General features: G+C 35.7%; 1 protein-coding gene across 11 annotated transcripts in view; it reads left to right on the top strand.

Annotated features, from left to right (window-relative positions):
• Positions 1-17,700, top strand: part of QKI (QKI, KH domain containing RNA binding) — a 159,908-nt gene that overhangs the window by 53,495 nt on the left and 88,713 nt on the right. For all 11 annotated transcript variants that reach the window (XM_040598388.1, XM_040598386.1, XM_040598387.1 and 8 more), the window contains exon 3: positions 10,397-10,513. In XM_040598388.1, the coding sequence (XP_040454322.1) occupies positions 10,397-10,513 (117 nt within the window). The remainder of the gene's footprint in view (positions 1-10,396; positions 10,514-17,700) is intronic.

The following is a 17,700-nucleotide window of genomic DNA, read 5'->3' as shown; positions in this document are numbered from 1 at the left end:
GACATCACATGGATAATCCGGTTTGTCTAGTTTACATATGCAGTGATCAGAAAAAGATTGTGAACTTTTTGAATGATCAGCAGTGACTGATACTCTGCTCAGTCAGAAACAAATGTATATAGTAATTGGCAAGTCAACTGTAGCAATAAAACTAACCTTACAGAATTGTGGCTTCTTTAAATGGAATAAGTTGATCTTTTTATTTTAAGATTACTATGTTCTTTAATGTTGCTGTGCTGTCTTGGGGCTTTGACTGTTTAAAACCAAAATTGTTTTATAAAGCAGTGCTATTGTAGCAAGCAAGCAATATATTTATTAAAATTTATCACCCAATTAAAGCAACCTCAGTTTTCTATCCAAAATGACATTGTGTGCTGTTTATTTTGACATATTCCGGAACATTTTATTAGTTTGTGATATAATATAAACACATATTAGTTTGTGATATAATGTTATGTTGCTGGAATATAGGTACTAGCAAAGAGAATTTTATAATTCAGTAGGGTTCAGGGTTAACCTTTGGAAAACGTTATACTTGTGGTTCTTGTAACTAATAGAATTATTTTTTTTAAGTGAAAAAAAAAATAAACAGAAAAATCCTGATCTTTAGTATTAAGAATTCCTGAAAGTTCTTATTTATTTTACCACCTGTTTTAATGTTACTCAGACAAATTCATTAGTAAGAAACAGTAATAAACAAGAAGTTCTTAAACTACACCAAACTGCTAATTGTGGTAATCCGTCCTTGAAATCATAAAAGTGTGTATTGCTGATATCCAAGACAAAGGGGTGAAAGTCTTAATCTCAGAGGGAGAAGGAGAATGAATTCTTTACTGTTTTATTATTAAAGCTTTTCTGGAAAACAGATAATCTGTATCAACATTTCTCATTAAAAGACTGTGTGCAATCTCTATATACGCAGGGTCTGTTTACTAACTGGCCAACAAATGCTAAATATTATGCTCAGTTTTCTTGAGCCAACTGGCTTGCAGCATATGTGTGTTCATTCAAGGGATTTTAATTTTGAACATAATGTTAACTGTTCACTGTTTAAATTGTACTAATGCCATTTTACTAGCTTTTTTAGATGAGGTGAGGTAAGAGGTTAAACAGCATGGAGGAGGACTGACTCATGATGCCGTGCAATATAAATACCCCTGTACTTAGGTCTGATGTTTAACGTGTTCACCCCTGCCCCAAATAGTGCTCACTAGTGAGCTTGAAAAGCATTCTGGAGATCTTTCTTTTATCTGGAGATCCCATGGAATCTGTAGTGTCACAATTGACTTAAGAAGCTGTGCGGAAAAGAAATGACGTCTAATTTAAAGGAACTTAAAATGTTACCAAAAATGCTACAATAACTGCATTATGTAACATCCAGGTTAAATGTAGATCTGGGAAAGAGCAATAGGTGGAGGTGTTTGTATGGAGGGAGTTCATTTATTCTTTGTTACTAGCTGAGTTTTTTCAGTGTAACCTGAGTCTTGTAATGTGCAGAACAGCTGCACTAATGTGTTATTTTTATATTTGTCTGGATGCTGATATTTTTGTATAGTGTATCACAGACTTCAGACTATGGAATGTTAACTTTTTTCTCCTGCTGCAAAAATACTGTACGTTTTAGTAACATATTACAATTATTTTCTTAGCCTTTATTTTTGCAGTAATGAATATTTTACTTACAGAAGTTTTTTAAGTAGACTAAGCTTGTCTTATTCCACAATAATTATCAGTTCTTTCCCATAACAAAGTGAGTTAATCTCTGGCTTTGATGTTGAAAAGTGATTATGGTAACTGAATTAGGAACCAAAACACCCAAAAAATTCCCCATAATCTGTGTTAGAAAGGTATATGATATACTAAACAAAGATGGAACCAGTTTTAGTGAATAAGGTGTGGAAAATGATGCTTGGCAATTTTCTAAACTAAGAAAAATCTTTTAGTTGCGTCTTTTTCACCAGTAATAAAGATTTTGCTGTTTTCTTTTTGACAATTCAGCATTTTAAGAGAATTTGAACTACTTTAAATACTTCCAGCTGTAATGACCCTTTCATTAAATATCAGGCATTATGTTCTCACACTTGAAGTAATCTTAGAGGTATTTCAAATGGTGTGCTAGAGGTTTTGGTTTTGTTTATCCAACACAAAAGTATCTAATTGCAAATAGGACAGATGTTAATTTTCTGAGGGTTGATATTCTGTATTTTGTTCTCAGATACCTTAATGGTTTTATTTTTGTGTTGTGATGAAGAGATTATATCATGATAATTTATATGCGTTAAGTTTGTTGCAGAACAGCATTTCTGAACTTCTGAACTCCATTGCTTAAATGCTTGAATAGTTCTCATTTAACTTTGATTATAGTATTAGGATGGTGTATGTCAAATATATCCAGCAAATGCAAGTGGTTATATTTGACATAGGCAGATTATCCGTGTCATGGTGGTATTCACTACATACGTACTTTGGCATTCACTTAGTTATTTTGCTTAGAAAACATGCTGTTTTAAGGGACGAAGGGAATGTTTCTCATGCATTGTCATCTGCAGCCTCTCTTTTACTCCCAGTGGGGTTTTTTGGGAGGGACTTAAGGAAACAACTTCACTGTTGTTACTAGCAGTCTTAACAAATACCTAAAGTTAGTCTGTATGTATAAAGTAACTTCTGTATGTGGTTACTATTGTCTCTGTTCACTGTATTGACAATGGTAATCCCCCATCTGTTTTGTCAGCCTCCTCTCCCTGTAAAATCTCATCAGATAGTTTGTTTTTCTTAACAATGCAAGACACTTGCCAAATTCCACAGAAGCATATTTAATCCTCAGAATACATGCTAATGCAGTTAATGAAAGTTTTGTCAATTTCAAAATTTTTATTCCTGAAACACTATACTTTTCCCACTTGGTTTCTTAAATGTATACAAGTGGCTGTATATGTAAACTTCTCATTCCTTGTTTTCAGTTAATCTGTGGTGTGGTTGCTGAGTAAACTGGGTATATGATGCACTTATTTTTATTTGGTGGTACTTATTACTGCTTTTCTTCAACAAAAGCTATGTAGCTGTTTTCTGTTGTGATGAGTGTGGTGTTGAATCACTGGAAATAATTAAGGCATTAAATATGTCTGAGATTTTCCACTTACAGAAAAAGAGGCTTTCTACTTCCTTAATCACCACCTATCAATAATCTAGTGGTATAATTTTCTGTATAAGTATTTGAAAGAAATATTTTGGCTGAAAAAATGGAGGGGGCTGTAAATGTGCAATGAGAGGCTAAATCTTTAATAAATTCCGGCTGTTATCTTACTGTGGCAAATTTATTCATGGTTATTTTGAGTGAAGAAAAAATAATTTAGGTGTAAGTGTTCGTTTAAAAGTATGTCTATGGGTGTGTTTGTATATATATATCTGTACATAAATATGCATTACTACATCTGCCTTTGGGGGGGCGGGAAACCAAGAAAAACCCACCAAAACCCAAACCAACTTTGTCACAAAGTTGTCATTGTGAAACTGGGTCATGATATATTAATTGAAAAAATACTGGAAAATGTTACTGCTAGAAAGCACATTCAGTGTAAGAGAAAGTATTTTGCCCATTTATTTCTGTTCTCCTGTAAAATGTTTTAGTTAAATTTCTGAGAGAGTAATCTCAAAGCTACCTATCTGTAATATTATGCTACAAGTTTTGTTTTCTTTAAAAACTAAACCCTAACTGAAAGTATATTATCTTATCTTCTTAATGTCCTACATTTTGTTTTCCAGTACCTCAAGTAATTTTTTTCTTGTTTCAAGTTACAGGCTTTCAAAAAAATCTCAGCTGTGTATCTAATCTTTATGTTTGTCTAAAATTCATCTTAAAGCAATTCAAGCTATTTCTAATAAATGCAAAAATACTTTATGGAAATATAAGTATTACCAGTATCATAAAACAATGTTCCTTTAAAAAGGAGTTGATGATAAAAACAATCCCAAATTTGCTAATTCTGGTGGTCCAGTGAAAGCTTTTTTTGGGTTCAGAGCCTTGTCTTTTGAGTATTTATGACATGTTTTGTCAGCTAGTGCTATTTTTTAATCTGCTACAGTAGTATTTCCAATTTAAGATTGCATATAAATGTTTCAATTAAATGTATTAACTGCTTTTCTTCATCAAAACCACGCATGAATATAAGCACTCAAATTTAATTGTAGCTTTAAGAAATTTATTAATACTGTGGTGGAATGTTAATCTTGCTCACAAAGAGTGCTCACACTTAACAAATAACATTGTGAGTGTGATATACATTCATCACACTTCCTTTTGGATGCCTTTTTCTTCTAGCTGCTGTTCTTACGTGTCTCTTCATCACTTTATTTCCACAGTTAGCTCTTTAGCCTGTAAGTCTGTCAGATGAAGTTATCTCCAAAATGGGCTTGGAATAGGACCGTTATGATCTGAAGACATAGAAGGTTCCCTCCAAAATGACTAAACTGTCTGTCAGCATTGCTGCTTAAGATAAAATTACCAGATGTTCTCCATTAAAACATGCAGTTTTCAATTGCTTCTTAACCTTGACATATTTTAAAAGTTGAACCATGCAGAGTCTTGGTCTTCAGCAGCTTTTTATTTGGTAAAGAAAAGCAAATGAAAATGAAGTGAGCAGGAAGTGCTGCTCTTCATTTCTACAAAGCAAACTAAAACACCAGGACAATTTGAACCACATTTTTGAGATGCTTTAGTTTAATGTGTTAATACACAATCTGAAAGCTGAATTGGGTATGGGAAAGGTGACTATGAGCTACAATTTTCTGTCTTCATGAAAATCCACTTACAGCTGGCAGTTATGTCTAACACTTAACTGAACTGTAAAATAAAATACTGTAATTGGAAAAAACATGAGTAAGGGAAGGGCTAAGCTGCTTTCTAAATGATGTAGAATTGCGAAGTTTTTGACCTGTAACAGTTTAAAAAAAACCAAACTGAATGATGTGTAAAGGTGTTCTCAAAATGGAGAACATGTTTTCGTGTATGGCATAACTATACTGAAGCTGATTTCTGCAGGCAGTTAAGAATTAAATATCATCAAGTGTGGACATTTATGGTTACAAATACTCAATTGTAGGAATTACAGTGGTGTTTTTTTTAAGGAATTCACACAATTTGTGTTTTTTTCTAAGTTGGAGATCGGAATGTGTGACCAAATGCCAGATCACAACAAAATAGGCATATTGCAAAGCATTTGTTGTGGGTTATTGGTAGATCCACAAGATCAAAGGGCTCTTGTGTGTTTACAATTTTTAGTGAATTTAAATGTTTATTATTGTCTTCCAAGTGTTCTTAGTTAAACTCAACATGAAGCATAGAGCGTCTCTTGGTTTTGGTATAGTGAGGATCTACTGAAGTTTTCCTGTGATTTTCCTTAAAATAATAATTAGCCTGTGTATAAAACATTTGTACTCAAATATGTACTGTATCTGAGGAACATATAAGCTTTCTGAGACTTTTCTTGATTTCCTGAAGTTGAAGTAGACTTTAAAAATAGCTTGTTTTGGCTTTTTGCCAGTGGAAGTAACTAGCTCTGCAAATTCAATGTATAGTAAATCATTGGAACATTTGCTAATAAGATGGTAGAACAAATTGGTTTTTAATTGAACAAAATAATAGTTTAACCATATGCATTTGCTTGTGTTCTTTCTTCCTAGATTTGGATAGTTGAATCCAATCAGATTTTTTTCAAGTTCTTTTCCAGCAGTAAAGTAGATCTTGTTATATCTTGCTTCCATGTCCATATAAAACACAAAATATGAAAGGCACAATAATAGTAAGAAATTAAGTACTACTGAAGTCCCTTAAATTCCTCAGATTTTAATTTGCATAGAAAGTTTCTTAAACATTACATTTCCCATAGACTGTAAAAATTGGGCACACTTCTTTGCAACCTCTTATTAATCAGCAGCTTTAAGCCTTTAGCATAGTTCATTCTTGCTTTCCTTTACTGCTTTTATTCTTGGGTGGAGGTCCTGGTTGATCTGCCTGGGAGATAGTTGTTTTATGTATATGGAATATAAGCTGTTTTTTTCAGGGAATTTCTGATGTGGCGGTGGACTTTTTAGGTAGGACACCAGATAAAATTTTTTTCAGCTCTTGGGTGCATCAGTTGCTACAGAGTAATCATTAATATCCCAGAGTAGGTGAAATCATTAGGATTTAGAGCAACATTTTTCCTAAGACATTTGTTTCTGCTTTAACTTCAGTAACAAAGATCCTTTTGTCTCTTTGCTTAAGAATGTGTTTTAAGCATCTTCTTGAAGAAAGGCAACAAATGTCTTACTACAGGATCTTGTTGGTGTGTGTTTTGTACATGCTGGAAACTTCAAGCTTGTAAGGTTATCAAACTTAAGGCAATGGGAGTGATGATGCAGAGAAGACAGGCAGAGAACGGAGAGAAGCAACATCATGTAACTGGTTGGAACTTTAGCAAAAAACCTTCAGCACCTGAGCTCCACTTAACATTCTAATTCATGGCTTTTTATGAATATTGTTAATGTTGTGTACTTCCTGGTTCCCTTCATTGTTCTTAAAATGTAAAGTATTCTAGGTGGTGCATAGGATGTTTTTGTGTTTCTGCACGTTACAAATAGGTTCTTCTGAAGGTTGTTTCTTGAGTTCTAATTCTGAGTTTGTATAGGAGGATTTAAGAACATAAAAATAAAACTTAATTTTACTCTTATAAAAAACCTCATGAAAATAGTTGTGAAGTACTACAAGTCAAAATGTTAGACACAAAAATATGTTTAGTATTGAGATACATTAGTTGTTGGGGAAGAGTGACTACCTTGATGAAGGAAAATGAAGTATTTGATTGCTTTTCCTGTATTGTTGATGCAGTAGCAGTTAATCTTAGCATGGGTCGCTTCTGCTTGATTTTTAACGTTCTCTAATTCCAACATTTGTGAGGTTGGATACATTCAAAGTAACACAGTCTTAAATTGGTCCAACTGATTTGTGAACCACTGCTGTTTTATTTTCCCGCAATTCACTGGGCGTAACATGAGTGCTAGAAGATGAGACAAGTGCACAGTGAGACAAGCTGTAAGAATTTATAGGGAAATAATCTTAGCTTTGTCTCCATACAAATGTTAGGACAAGCAGTATTCCTGAACACAAGTGTGTTATTTGTAGGGGAACACGAGGCGATTAAGAGTGCCATTGGGTAAGAGAGCGTGAGAAATCTTGAATCAAATGTGCTAAGAATGGTCTTCTGAATGTCAGATGTATCTGGTTCCAGTGATTCTGTTTGATAATCTAGTTGACCTGGCAAGTGAGAGAAAGCAGTAGTTGCAGATATAACTGGATTATGATAAAACTTTAGAAACTGTCCAGTAAGAAGGCTTAGTCTACACAGTGTACCTGAGTTGTGGCTTGCTGGTTACTACTTTTGCTACCTAGTCCCTTCACAAGAGAATCAGAATTGTTTTTTCCTATGGAGTTCTCAGCTAGGCCTTTGAGACACTTGTCTGATGAACTTAATACCTGACAGTGATCCGCATGAGTACAAAAGCTTAGGAATCATTTGTTAAAGCAGTAATTGGCTAAAATTATAATTCTTTACTGAGGACTTAGTTAGGATTGCACCTTGGGTGGGGTCTTGTGGAGTTCTCTTTCAGCTTGGATCTCTTAACACATTCAAGATTTACTTGGTTAGTGGGCTAGAAAGTACACTTAGCAAATAATTAAGTCATACTAAATGCTTTTAAAGATGGAATTAAAAGTCAAATCTGTCATGAAATAAGTATGCCTGAAGTCAACAATGTGGAATTGATTAGACAAATGCAGAGCAAATGTTGTTGTAGTGAGATATGAAAGTTGCATATGAATACAAAACTGGGGAAAACCAGCAAGGTAGAGGTAATGGAGGAGAGTATGTGGGGTCAACAAATGTTGAACTAAATGTAAAACCTGATTTTTGTGGGGAGGGAAAGAGGAGGCTGGGATGTATTAATAGGAATGCGGTGTGCAAGATAAGATTCTGGCTAACTTAACTTTGAGGTCTTAGTTGAAGTATTGCCTTGTCCAGGCATCCTGCTTTAAGAAATGAACACATTGGAGTGCCCGACAGAGTTAAGAATGGTCAGGAGTTTTAAAAAGAACAGCTATCCAGAAAGGATCAAGGTGCCAATGCATACAGTTTAGAATGAAGAGGCAGGGGGCTGAGCTACCTTGGAACAATTTATGAAAACTCTTTATAAGAACAATATTCTGGGAGTAGCTGGAAAAGAAACTGGCGTAACATTTGAGGGAATGTGTTGCAGTTTAAGTCAGTAATTTCTTAACTATAGAAGCCACAATTATAAATTATGTTCAGACAACATGAACAAAGTTGCAAGCTTGAGAGTAATACAAAGTCCTGCTTTTTTTCTTAGTATCATAATTGTTCTATTTAATTTTTATCCAAATCATCTTATCTTAGTATTTGATTATTCTTTCAATCGTGATCCAACTTCATAAAATATTAGAGGCTGCTTGCTGTTTTTCATGGGAGATAAAAAATGTAATGCTAGTCACCTTGTGTGTTGGTTAGAAGAGTGGTTTAAAGTCAGGTTTGCAATATTATTTTAGCTTTACCAGCAGAATGGGATAGATACCTAAAGATGTAGTGTGCAGGAAGTATGGTTGTGGAGAAAGGCAAGTAAGGTGCTGTTTAAGTAATAGTGGTATGACTTTGGTATTAAATATGAATAGTGTAGCAAATGCAGGATTTTGATAATATTTCAAGGTTGAACTTTATTACTTGTAGCTGTTTCATTGCTTTATGTAGTCTTAGTGAATCTTCCTTAATTTCCTGTGATTCAGAAGTACCTTTAATATTCCCCACCCCACCCCCCTGACAGATGATTTGGACTTCATGATATGAATATGTCTTTGTTTTTTGAGCTTGGAATACTAAATAATTTTGGGAGTTTATCTTCCCTATGAACAGTTTTGCCATTGTGAAACACAAGTATTTTTGTCGAAGAACTTTAATATGCTTGTGTTCATAACTTCTGCTCACTCCTAAATGATTTCTGGTCTTTGCAGTTTGATAAGGATTTTGAATATGTTGAGTTGTAGTACTCAAACCTAATTTTAATTAGCTGAGGAGATGAAAGCCAACAACTTTTTTAAAATTCCATGGAATAGCTTTGTTTACTAGGATCTGAAATACCCAGACTTCTGTCCTTATGGCAGTGTTTCTGTTCTTTGATTATCTTCTTTGAATTTAATCTTTAAGTCTGAAATTTCTAGGTTTGTGTATCTTTTGAGCCTGGTGCTTCATCTTTGCACTGTAGCTGTCACAGAGTACTGCTATATATTCTTAATGCTACCTTCACTTAGTGTTTTTGTTATTTGTGGCATAATTTTCAGAGTGTGCGATTGTAAATAATGAAAGGGAAAAAACACTTGAAAATAACTAGGAAATAATGTTACGTATGGCTAAGTGCCAGTATTACTGTGTTAAGCAGAGGCAGGGAGTTGTCTGCTGATATTGAAGTTAGCCAATTAAACATGACATACTTGCTCTATTTGTATGCACAACTGAGCAAGAATATAGCTTACGAAAAATGACATGCTCTTGTCATCTGTCGCTGTATACACATATATGCGTATTAGACACACACACGCATTCTATATATTATGTATGGTAAATACAACGTTTCCCAGAAATATTGACCTTGAAACCCAAAGTGAATGTGTAACAAGTCTCAGGTATTTTTGTGAAAGAAGTGCTATGGCATAGGTAGGTAAAACCTCTGTAGATGTGGGTGGCCAGCCAGCGGTGTGCTGTCAAGGTTGAGCCCACCAGAACAGCATGGGAGGGTGAAAAAGAATGTTTTCTACAGGCTCCTTCGCTGTTGGCAGGGACAGTGGGCCTGGAGGTCTTTCCTGAAGGCCTTGTGCCATGATGGGACTGGATGTGCCCCTGGCACCCTCAGTCCTGCCACAGGGAAGCTGTGCGCGTGTCTGGTCATGCAGCCAGACCTGTGTGTTCCTGTGGTGTGATGCACATTGTTAGACTACTAATGAGCATGTCTGGTCATGTTAGTGGTGAGGGAAAGTGGTTTGTGCTTTCTATAAAGAGTTCGTACAACTTAATGAGGAGGAAATTAGGACTATGACTGCCCTAGACTACCGGATGTTAAACTGAAAATCCTGTTTTCACCCAAAACCTGTATCCCTCAAAGTAAGGGTCACATAGGTATCTAAAGTCAGAAAAGAGTACTTAACTCATTCTTTGACTGCAGGTATTTAGTGTTCTAGACTAATAAACTCTTAAAGATAATTTAGAGACAAATACATCTTTTTAAATTTGCAAGTAATTTTGTTGACATGCTTTTATGGAAATAATCTTTTTCTTCCCCCCCCCCCCCCTCCCCCCAGTTTAACTTTGTTGGAAGAATCCTTGGACCCAGAGGACTAACAGCTAAACAGCTTGAGGCAGAAACAGGATGCAAGATAATGGTCCGAGGGAAGGGTTCCATGAGGGACAAAAAGAAGGTAAGCTCCTGAAGGGTCATAAAGTTCCACATGCATAGCTTTATTTCCTAATAGAGGGTAAGCTCATGCCTCTCATATTTTACTTGTTGTGTTCTCATTATATGCTTTTTCATTGTCCAGTGTTTTCTACAGACTTAGTAAATAATACAACCTACCCTAAAGAAGTTAAATGTTTGTGCTCCATGATGGGGCAACTGGGAGTCTAGCAATTGTAAAGTATTCTTCAGCAGTAACTAATTTCTAATAGTGTCATGTCTCACAAGGTAAAGGTAAAAATTGAAGTTAAATTTATTTTTCTAAGGAAGAGTTGTTAACCTTAGAGGTGTTCTTAATAATTTGATTTTATTGAAATACCAAAGTAGCGATTTGTGCAAGTAGTGTGGATTGGAAAAAAATGTTTAATGTATTTCTGGCAATGAATACTTTGAGTGAACCAAGAAGCACTGTTTCTGAATTTGTTTTATGTTCAGGTGGAGTTGCAGTGTAATTCAGGTGGTTTCTTGCCCTGTCTTGTAATGTACATGCTCTGCCATAGGGAGATTGCTAGGGGATACTACATTACCACTAGGGAAACTACGCTTTTCAGGGTAAAGCCATCCTGGATGTGAAGTTGCTCCAGTGGTAACTCCTGGAAGTAATTTGGTTTTGCAGGTTTATTTTCCAGCTCTTTCTGTCCACCTCTGGTTAGTACTGCTGAAGTTGCACCAGCATCTCCGCTGCAGTTTGAAAGTGTGCACTTAACAGTATTCTTTTCCTCTTTGTTCCATAATTGTTATTTCTTTTGGTTCTTTCTTTAGAAAATTCTCCTCTTTTCCTTATCTGATCAGCCACATAAAACATTCTATTAGTACATATGTAGCACATCACAATTAAAATAGAAAGCTAAAGTCTACCCTGTCAAGTACCTCAGACTTTACAGAGTTTATGATTATGTCACTTTAAAACTTCATTTGATGCCTATTGTTTTCATAATCTGCTGTAATACTGTCACAACCCTTTCTCTTATTCTACCTGTAGCTATTTTGAGTGTTTAGATTTCCAGATTTTGAATGAAGACCTGTTCTAACCTAGAGAGTTGTTGGTTGTCTAGGTTCTGTGGAAGTAAGACGGTGGTATTTTCTTAAATGCTTGATATTTTAAGGTTTCTTTTTTAAAAATACTGTAGTTTGTCCTGAATTCCTTTTACCTCTTGTCTGGGGGGACATCTAATGTATAAACAAGTCCTACTGTTACGGAGTTTTAAACTGTACATGGGTAAACAGAACTTCTAGAATTGATATTTTTGTACAGGACTTTGAAATACAGATTTCCAATAACTAGGAGGTGGTAGGAGACAATAAAATTTTAGCATACAAAAATTGTGTGGGTATAATGCTATATCTTGAAACAAAGTGTATGATTGCAACATGTGAGCAATCTTAATTGCATGTTTTGTTTGTGACTACTTATAGTAATCAGATTTTTACATATCCTATCATATTGTTTATATATTAAAAAAAGTATCCCGGGGCAGGAGACTTATTGGCAATACTGCCTCGCTTTAGAAGTTTGCAACCTTCACCTCGTTTTTATAAGAGAAGTCTATTTGATCCGCTCTTTAAAGCTACCACTTTTAGGCTGATAGATTAATTAGCCCAGGGGTCCTCAAGCTTTTTAAACAGGGGGCCAGTGCGTGGATGAAGTGGCAGGAGGTCATCTGCGGCTGCTTGGTTTTCCCCACGACCCCCGGCGGGGGGTGTGTGGGGTGGGGTGGGGGGTGCGGAGGGGTTCTGTAAATACCAGGGGCTGGATTGAGTACCCTGAGGGGCCGTATCTGGCCCGCGGGCCATAGCTTGAGGACCCCTGAATTAGACGTTAAGACTTCTGATTGCGTGTGTAACAAAGTAAATCTTCAGTATGTGGAATATACTAAAATTTAGTTTGCAGCGAGTGAGTTTTCCAACTGTCAATTCAGAACAAAGTACTAATACTTTAAAGTGAATATTTAAAAGTTCATTCAGCTTTTTTCCTATTTCAATGTAGCTTTTAAAAGACACTGTATTTTTATCAATAATACAGTTCTTATCTTCATTTATAGGCAGAATTTAAGTTTATTACTGTTCCCTTTTTGGTTTAGGAATGGTAATTCTAGGCTGGGATAGTTCATCAGGAGTTAGGTTACGTAACTTTTTAATGAATAAAACTTAGTTCTGGTTCATTTATGTTCACAGATATCATAAGCTAAAACATTTAGGCTTCTATTCTTGAGAAAGCTTGGAAGTGTAGATTGAGGCCCCAAACTTAATGGTCCAGAAATAACACCTCACTGTTAGCAGTGAACATATGTGTATTTAATATAGTCATTAACAATGATGCCTTGATACACCCTTAAAAGTTCGGCAGATTGTCTGCTGTATGGAAAAGCACAGTTGGTTGTGCTAGCAATAGCTATGATAGCAAACAGCTGCAGTATTGTTGAAAGAAAGAAAAAAGTATACATCTGAGGCCTCAATTTTTCTTCTGAACAGACCTATTCCACTGTAAAGTTTCATTTGCAGACTGTTTCATAGAAAGGACTTGGAAGAGTAAGATAACTACAGATTTCCAGAAATTACTGTGTTGCTTGGCCCATATGGCATAATCCCCTTGCTCCATCTCTTCCCTGTTTTTCTTGTTCATGCTAGCTCCAAAGTGGCCCAATGAATTCCATATCAGGTATGGTAGCCATTTTCCAGGGTGTGACTAACAGTGCATTTTTGTTAGAGCTGTACAGCTTTCATTCTTTGAATGCTTTTTATATTAGGTCGCACTGAAGGTAAGTCCAGCTACTGAAGACGTTCTCTTTCTGTGCTATCAGCAGGGCAAGCACTTACGCTATGCTAGCTTCATTACTGTCAGCTGCCAGCTAAGATAAGCATTCTGCAATGTTGTTGGTCACCATTACATATTCTGATGTGTCAGTTCAGTATTCATGTAGGTACTGGAGTCTGTGAAGTGTCTGTTACAGAATCACTGAATGGTGAAGGTTGGAAGGGAACTCTGGAGGTTTTCTTGTCTAACCACCCCTTGAGCAGGATCACCTAGAAAAGGCTGCCCAGCACCATGTCCAGAGTGGTGTTATGTTTAGTGCCCATGTTCTCCCACCACTGTGCTTCAGAACGTGACTTCTGCTGTGGGGAGTCATCGCCCTAGGTAGCTTGGGCGGGTTTACTGTCTGGGGAAGTGGTATTTTTGGACTGATTTCCCCTGCTCTCCCCACTTTTCTGGTTTTAGCTGTTCAAAGGATAGGCAGTCTTGTCTTTAGGGAAAAGCTTAGAGGAGCTGAGACCTGTCACTTGTTCTTTTTGAAGTTAAGTAAGAAAAGGAAGGTTGTCTTCAACAGTGACAAGTTCTGTGTGGCAGATCAGCTAGAACTTCATACATGTTAAAAGCCACAAACTGGTCCAGTCAGTACTGTAGTCAGTATACTTTTAGTCAGTACTATTATCTTTTCTCAATTGTCTATCGTCTGATATTTTTGGAGCAGAGAGTACTTGACCATTGGTGATTTTGTGAGATAATACTGTAGTTAGTGTTGAATATTAAATAGTTGAATATATTTGAATTATATAATAGTATATACTATTTGATATTCAAATATATTAATATTGGTTGTAAACCAGTTTTGAGTACCAAATAATTTTCTTGATAAAACCTGTTTTCATGCCATCCAGTCCTAATCTTTCTATACTAACTTTTCTCTCCCAAAGTGATTGGTATTAGTAATTTATCTTTTTCAGACTGGACTATTTGGTGCTATACCATTATTACTGCAGTAGGAAGAATTTCATAAACATTTATTATGATGAAGTTTTTGATGCATCCCAGTAAAGTGTTTCTTCTAAAACTAAAGATTTGGAAGCTGTATCCAAGATATGATGATCACAGACTGAAGTAAGATCAAGTAACATTATCTGTCTGGGGCGTAAGTACACTGCTTGCTATTGGCTCTTGCCTCTTTTTCTGACTATTTATACTTACAGATGAACTCCTTAGTCTTGCAGTGCAAGATGACCAACTTCCTTGGCAGTCAGTGCCTTTTAATGATAACCACCTTTTCTTTTATTTTCTCAAGGGTCTTCTCTCTGCAGGTTCTATTTTAAAATGACAATGCACTTCAAAGTGTAAAATATAGAAGTAATAGAATTCTCTCATGGAAGGTTAAGCTACACTAATTGTTTTTTAAAACCCTTTCATCTAGGGTCAAGGTTATTTAGAGACATGAGTATGCAAGATTTTTCATTTTTGACTCAATTGCTTTGAAATTTAGAGGAGATAAGTCATGCAAGTTAATTTGTGTGTGTATTTTGTAAGTATATTTCATATCTGCAAACCTGATTGGCCAGTGCTAGTTATAAAAGACACCTTATTTGATGAGGGAAGGAATTAATTACTAAACCGGTGTCAATCTGTAATGTGACAGCTACAAAGTACTGAATACCATCTCCTAGAGTAAACTGTCCATCTAGTTTTCTCTTCCTACCTTGCTAGTGTGTGCAGAATCCAAGAGAAGATACAAAGACTGACATGCTGGAAAACAAACCATCTGGATTTGCCCTGTAGAAAATTTTACTCTCCTGTGTAAGCCTATGAACAGAAGTAATGAATTAGAAATCCTTGTCACATGGCCAAATCACTTGAACTAGCATCAAAACTTGAAACTTGCCGACAGATTTCCGCCAGGAAGCAAGGGAAATCCTCAAATCATTTGTGTATCAGGCTCGGCTGGTAGTCAGAACATCTCTCCAGGCAGCTTTAGACAAATTTTAAATCAAAACCTTAATTACTGAGAATACTGTGATTAAAGCTGAGAGGTACTTTGAAGGAGATAATGGGAGGTGTGTGTAGGTGGGGTAGGGAGAAAGGTTGTAGGCATTCATCAAAAGCTAATGAATGTGTAACTTCATTAAGACCAAGGCATGTTTTATTTAGTCTGAATGCACCTTTCATTCGGTATTGAGGAAAACTAGCAATTTTCACACCAAAGAATACTTAATAAAAGTGAAAACTGTCCAGTGGTGGATAAGCAAGACACTTGGGTTTTTTTGTCATCTCCCTTGTCTAGCATGAATTCCATAAAACAGACACTGATACACTGGTATCAGGAGTCAGTTCTGTGCTCTTGAACACGTTGACTGCTATTATCTCACTTAGAGGAGTATGCAGCCTTACAGCATTGGGCTTGTGGCAGTCTTGGTCAATAAGCTACATGTTTTTTTTCCCATTTATTCCTACTTTTAGTCAAGAATCTCTTCCAGGAACAGTGTGTGAAGAGAGGGTATAATCTGTTTTTACTTCATGAGGAGACATCTCATTATGATACACAGAATTTTTTTCTTACAATTTGTTATTGCAAAGAGAAAGGCAGGCAGCTATGCAGTTCTAAATTTGAAGAACTCAATGCCTTCGTCCACTGTAACAGCTTCGAACATGTTGCACTTGTTCCGTACTAGATTGTTTGAACTTATCTGTGGTTCCTGACCTACAGCTTACTTGTTCCTACATCACTGTTTACATTGCAAGCAGAAATTACATAAGGTTTCACAAAAGACAAGCTCTTGATCAGTACCGGTCTTGACCTTTGTCTGGTGCAGAGTTGTACTAGTAAATAGATAATTCCATTTCTTTGGACTCTCCAGTTTGGTTTTGTTTTTCTATAGTAAAGCTAAAAAGGAATTAAATGATCCTTGGTACCTATGCAAAGCTTAAGGAAAAGGAATTGAAATATGTAATATTTTAATACCTTTTAGTCTCTGAAATACCATCAGATATGCTTTGATATCCAATGTAAAGTCTTAAATGTTCAATTTACCTTATAAAACAAAGTTAGTGATATAGAATAATATGTACTTTGTAGTGTGTCTTGTTAAACAAGCCCTATTATTGCTACCCTAATTATAGGATGCTCAACTTTCACATTCTGTGAAAAGTACTATGTGTGAACAAAAAATAAAGCTATGGTGCTGACACATATGTTGAAATGGAATATATTTAACATATGCTAGCATATGGTAGAGTTTTTCTGTGTTTCAGAATGAAAGGTTGACCGTCCATCATTATTCTTGTCTTCTGGGAATAAATTTCATGGCTCAGGCATGTCTCTAAAATCTGCCTCTACATACATGCATGTTGTTGCTGTTTGACAGTTTCATGTATCTGTGTTGAGAAATCATGGCCATGGTTTGGAATGGCAATTGAAAAAAATTCTGTAACTAGTTGCAAAGGTGGGTTTTTGAGTATTTGCCAGTTCTGTTAGGAATAATGAGAAAAAAGTTCTTTAAGTCATTGGGGACATTGGCATGTGAAAGTGAAAAGCAAGTACATACATAAAACGTGACTAAAACTACTATCCTTTCACTAAAAAAAAATTTAAAAATCCCTTTCTTACAGTACCAGTGGGATTTCTGCAGATTAGCTGCGTATTTTTACATTTAGAACTATAACTATCAGGGTCCTGTATCTGTATCCATCATTAGGGGTATTATTTGTTAAAATTGACTTCTACTTACTGGAAATTTGCTGGCTGAGGCATTGTGGAGTGGCATTTTGGCATGCTGGATGTCATGGATCATGTTTTGTTATCTTTTCACATGAAAGCTGCAACTTCTGTATACAAGAAACTGCCAAACTGATGGTTACATTGTCTTGTAATTGCTGTCAGCTTCTTTGACTATACATTAAAAGTCATTGTATGAGCAGGCTGCTCAGCTAAGATTGAGATACTACCTATAGAGCATGTTCCTCAATCTACTGCATTCAGGTTATAAACTTTTAACATAAAATTACTTAGTTTTCAGAATGTGGTATTCAAGATACTACCCTGGGAACAATTAATGTTGGCATCTAGCATCTTCTACAGTGACATTTCCTCTAAACACACTTTCTTCTAAGTATGCATGTCTATATTTAGTTTGGTTTCTCAAACTCATTCATCAAACTTGGGAGGCTTTCTTCATACTTAATTTTTGACCACACCAAAATTTTGACCACTGTAGTTAATGGCCTTTTAAACATATTCATGTAAAGGTACCGCTGAACTTACGTATTCAACATATCACAACTGCTATTTTGATACACAGTGAAGAATGTACCATATTAAGCTGTATGAGAATTTGTATGTGGCTATGTGGTAAAGAAAAACCCTCCTTAAAATCCAAGCTTGTTTAAGA

The sequence above is a fragment of the Falco naumanni genome, chromosome 6, assembly GCF_017639655.2.
Source record: "Falco naumanni isolate bFalNau1 chromosome 6, bFalNau1.pat, whole genome shotgun sequence".
In the NCBI taxonomy this organism is placed as follows: Eukaryota; Metazoa; Chordata; class Aves; order Falconiformes; family Falconidae; genus Falco; species Falco naumanni.
The sequence above is the reverse complement of the archived record's forward strand: the minus strand, read 5'-3'. Positions and strand labels throughout refer to the sequence as shown.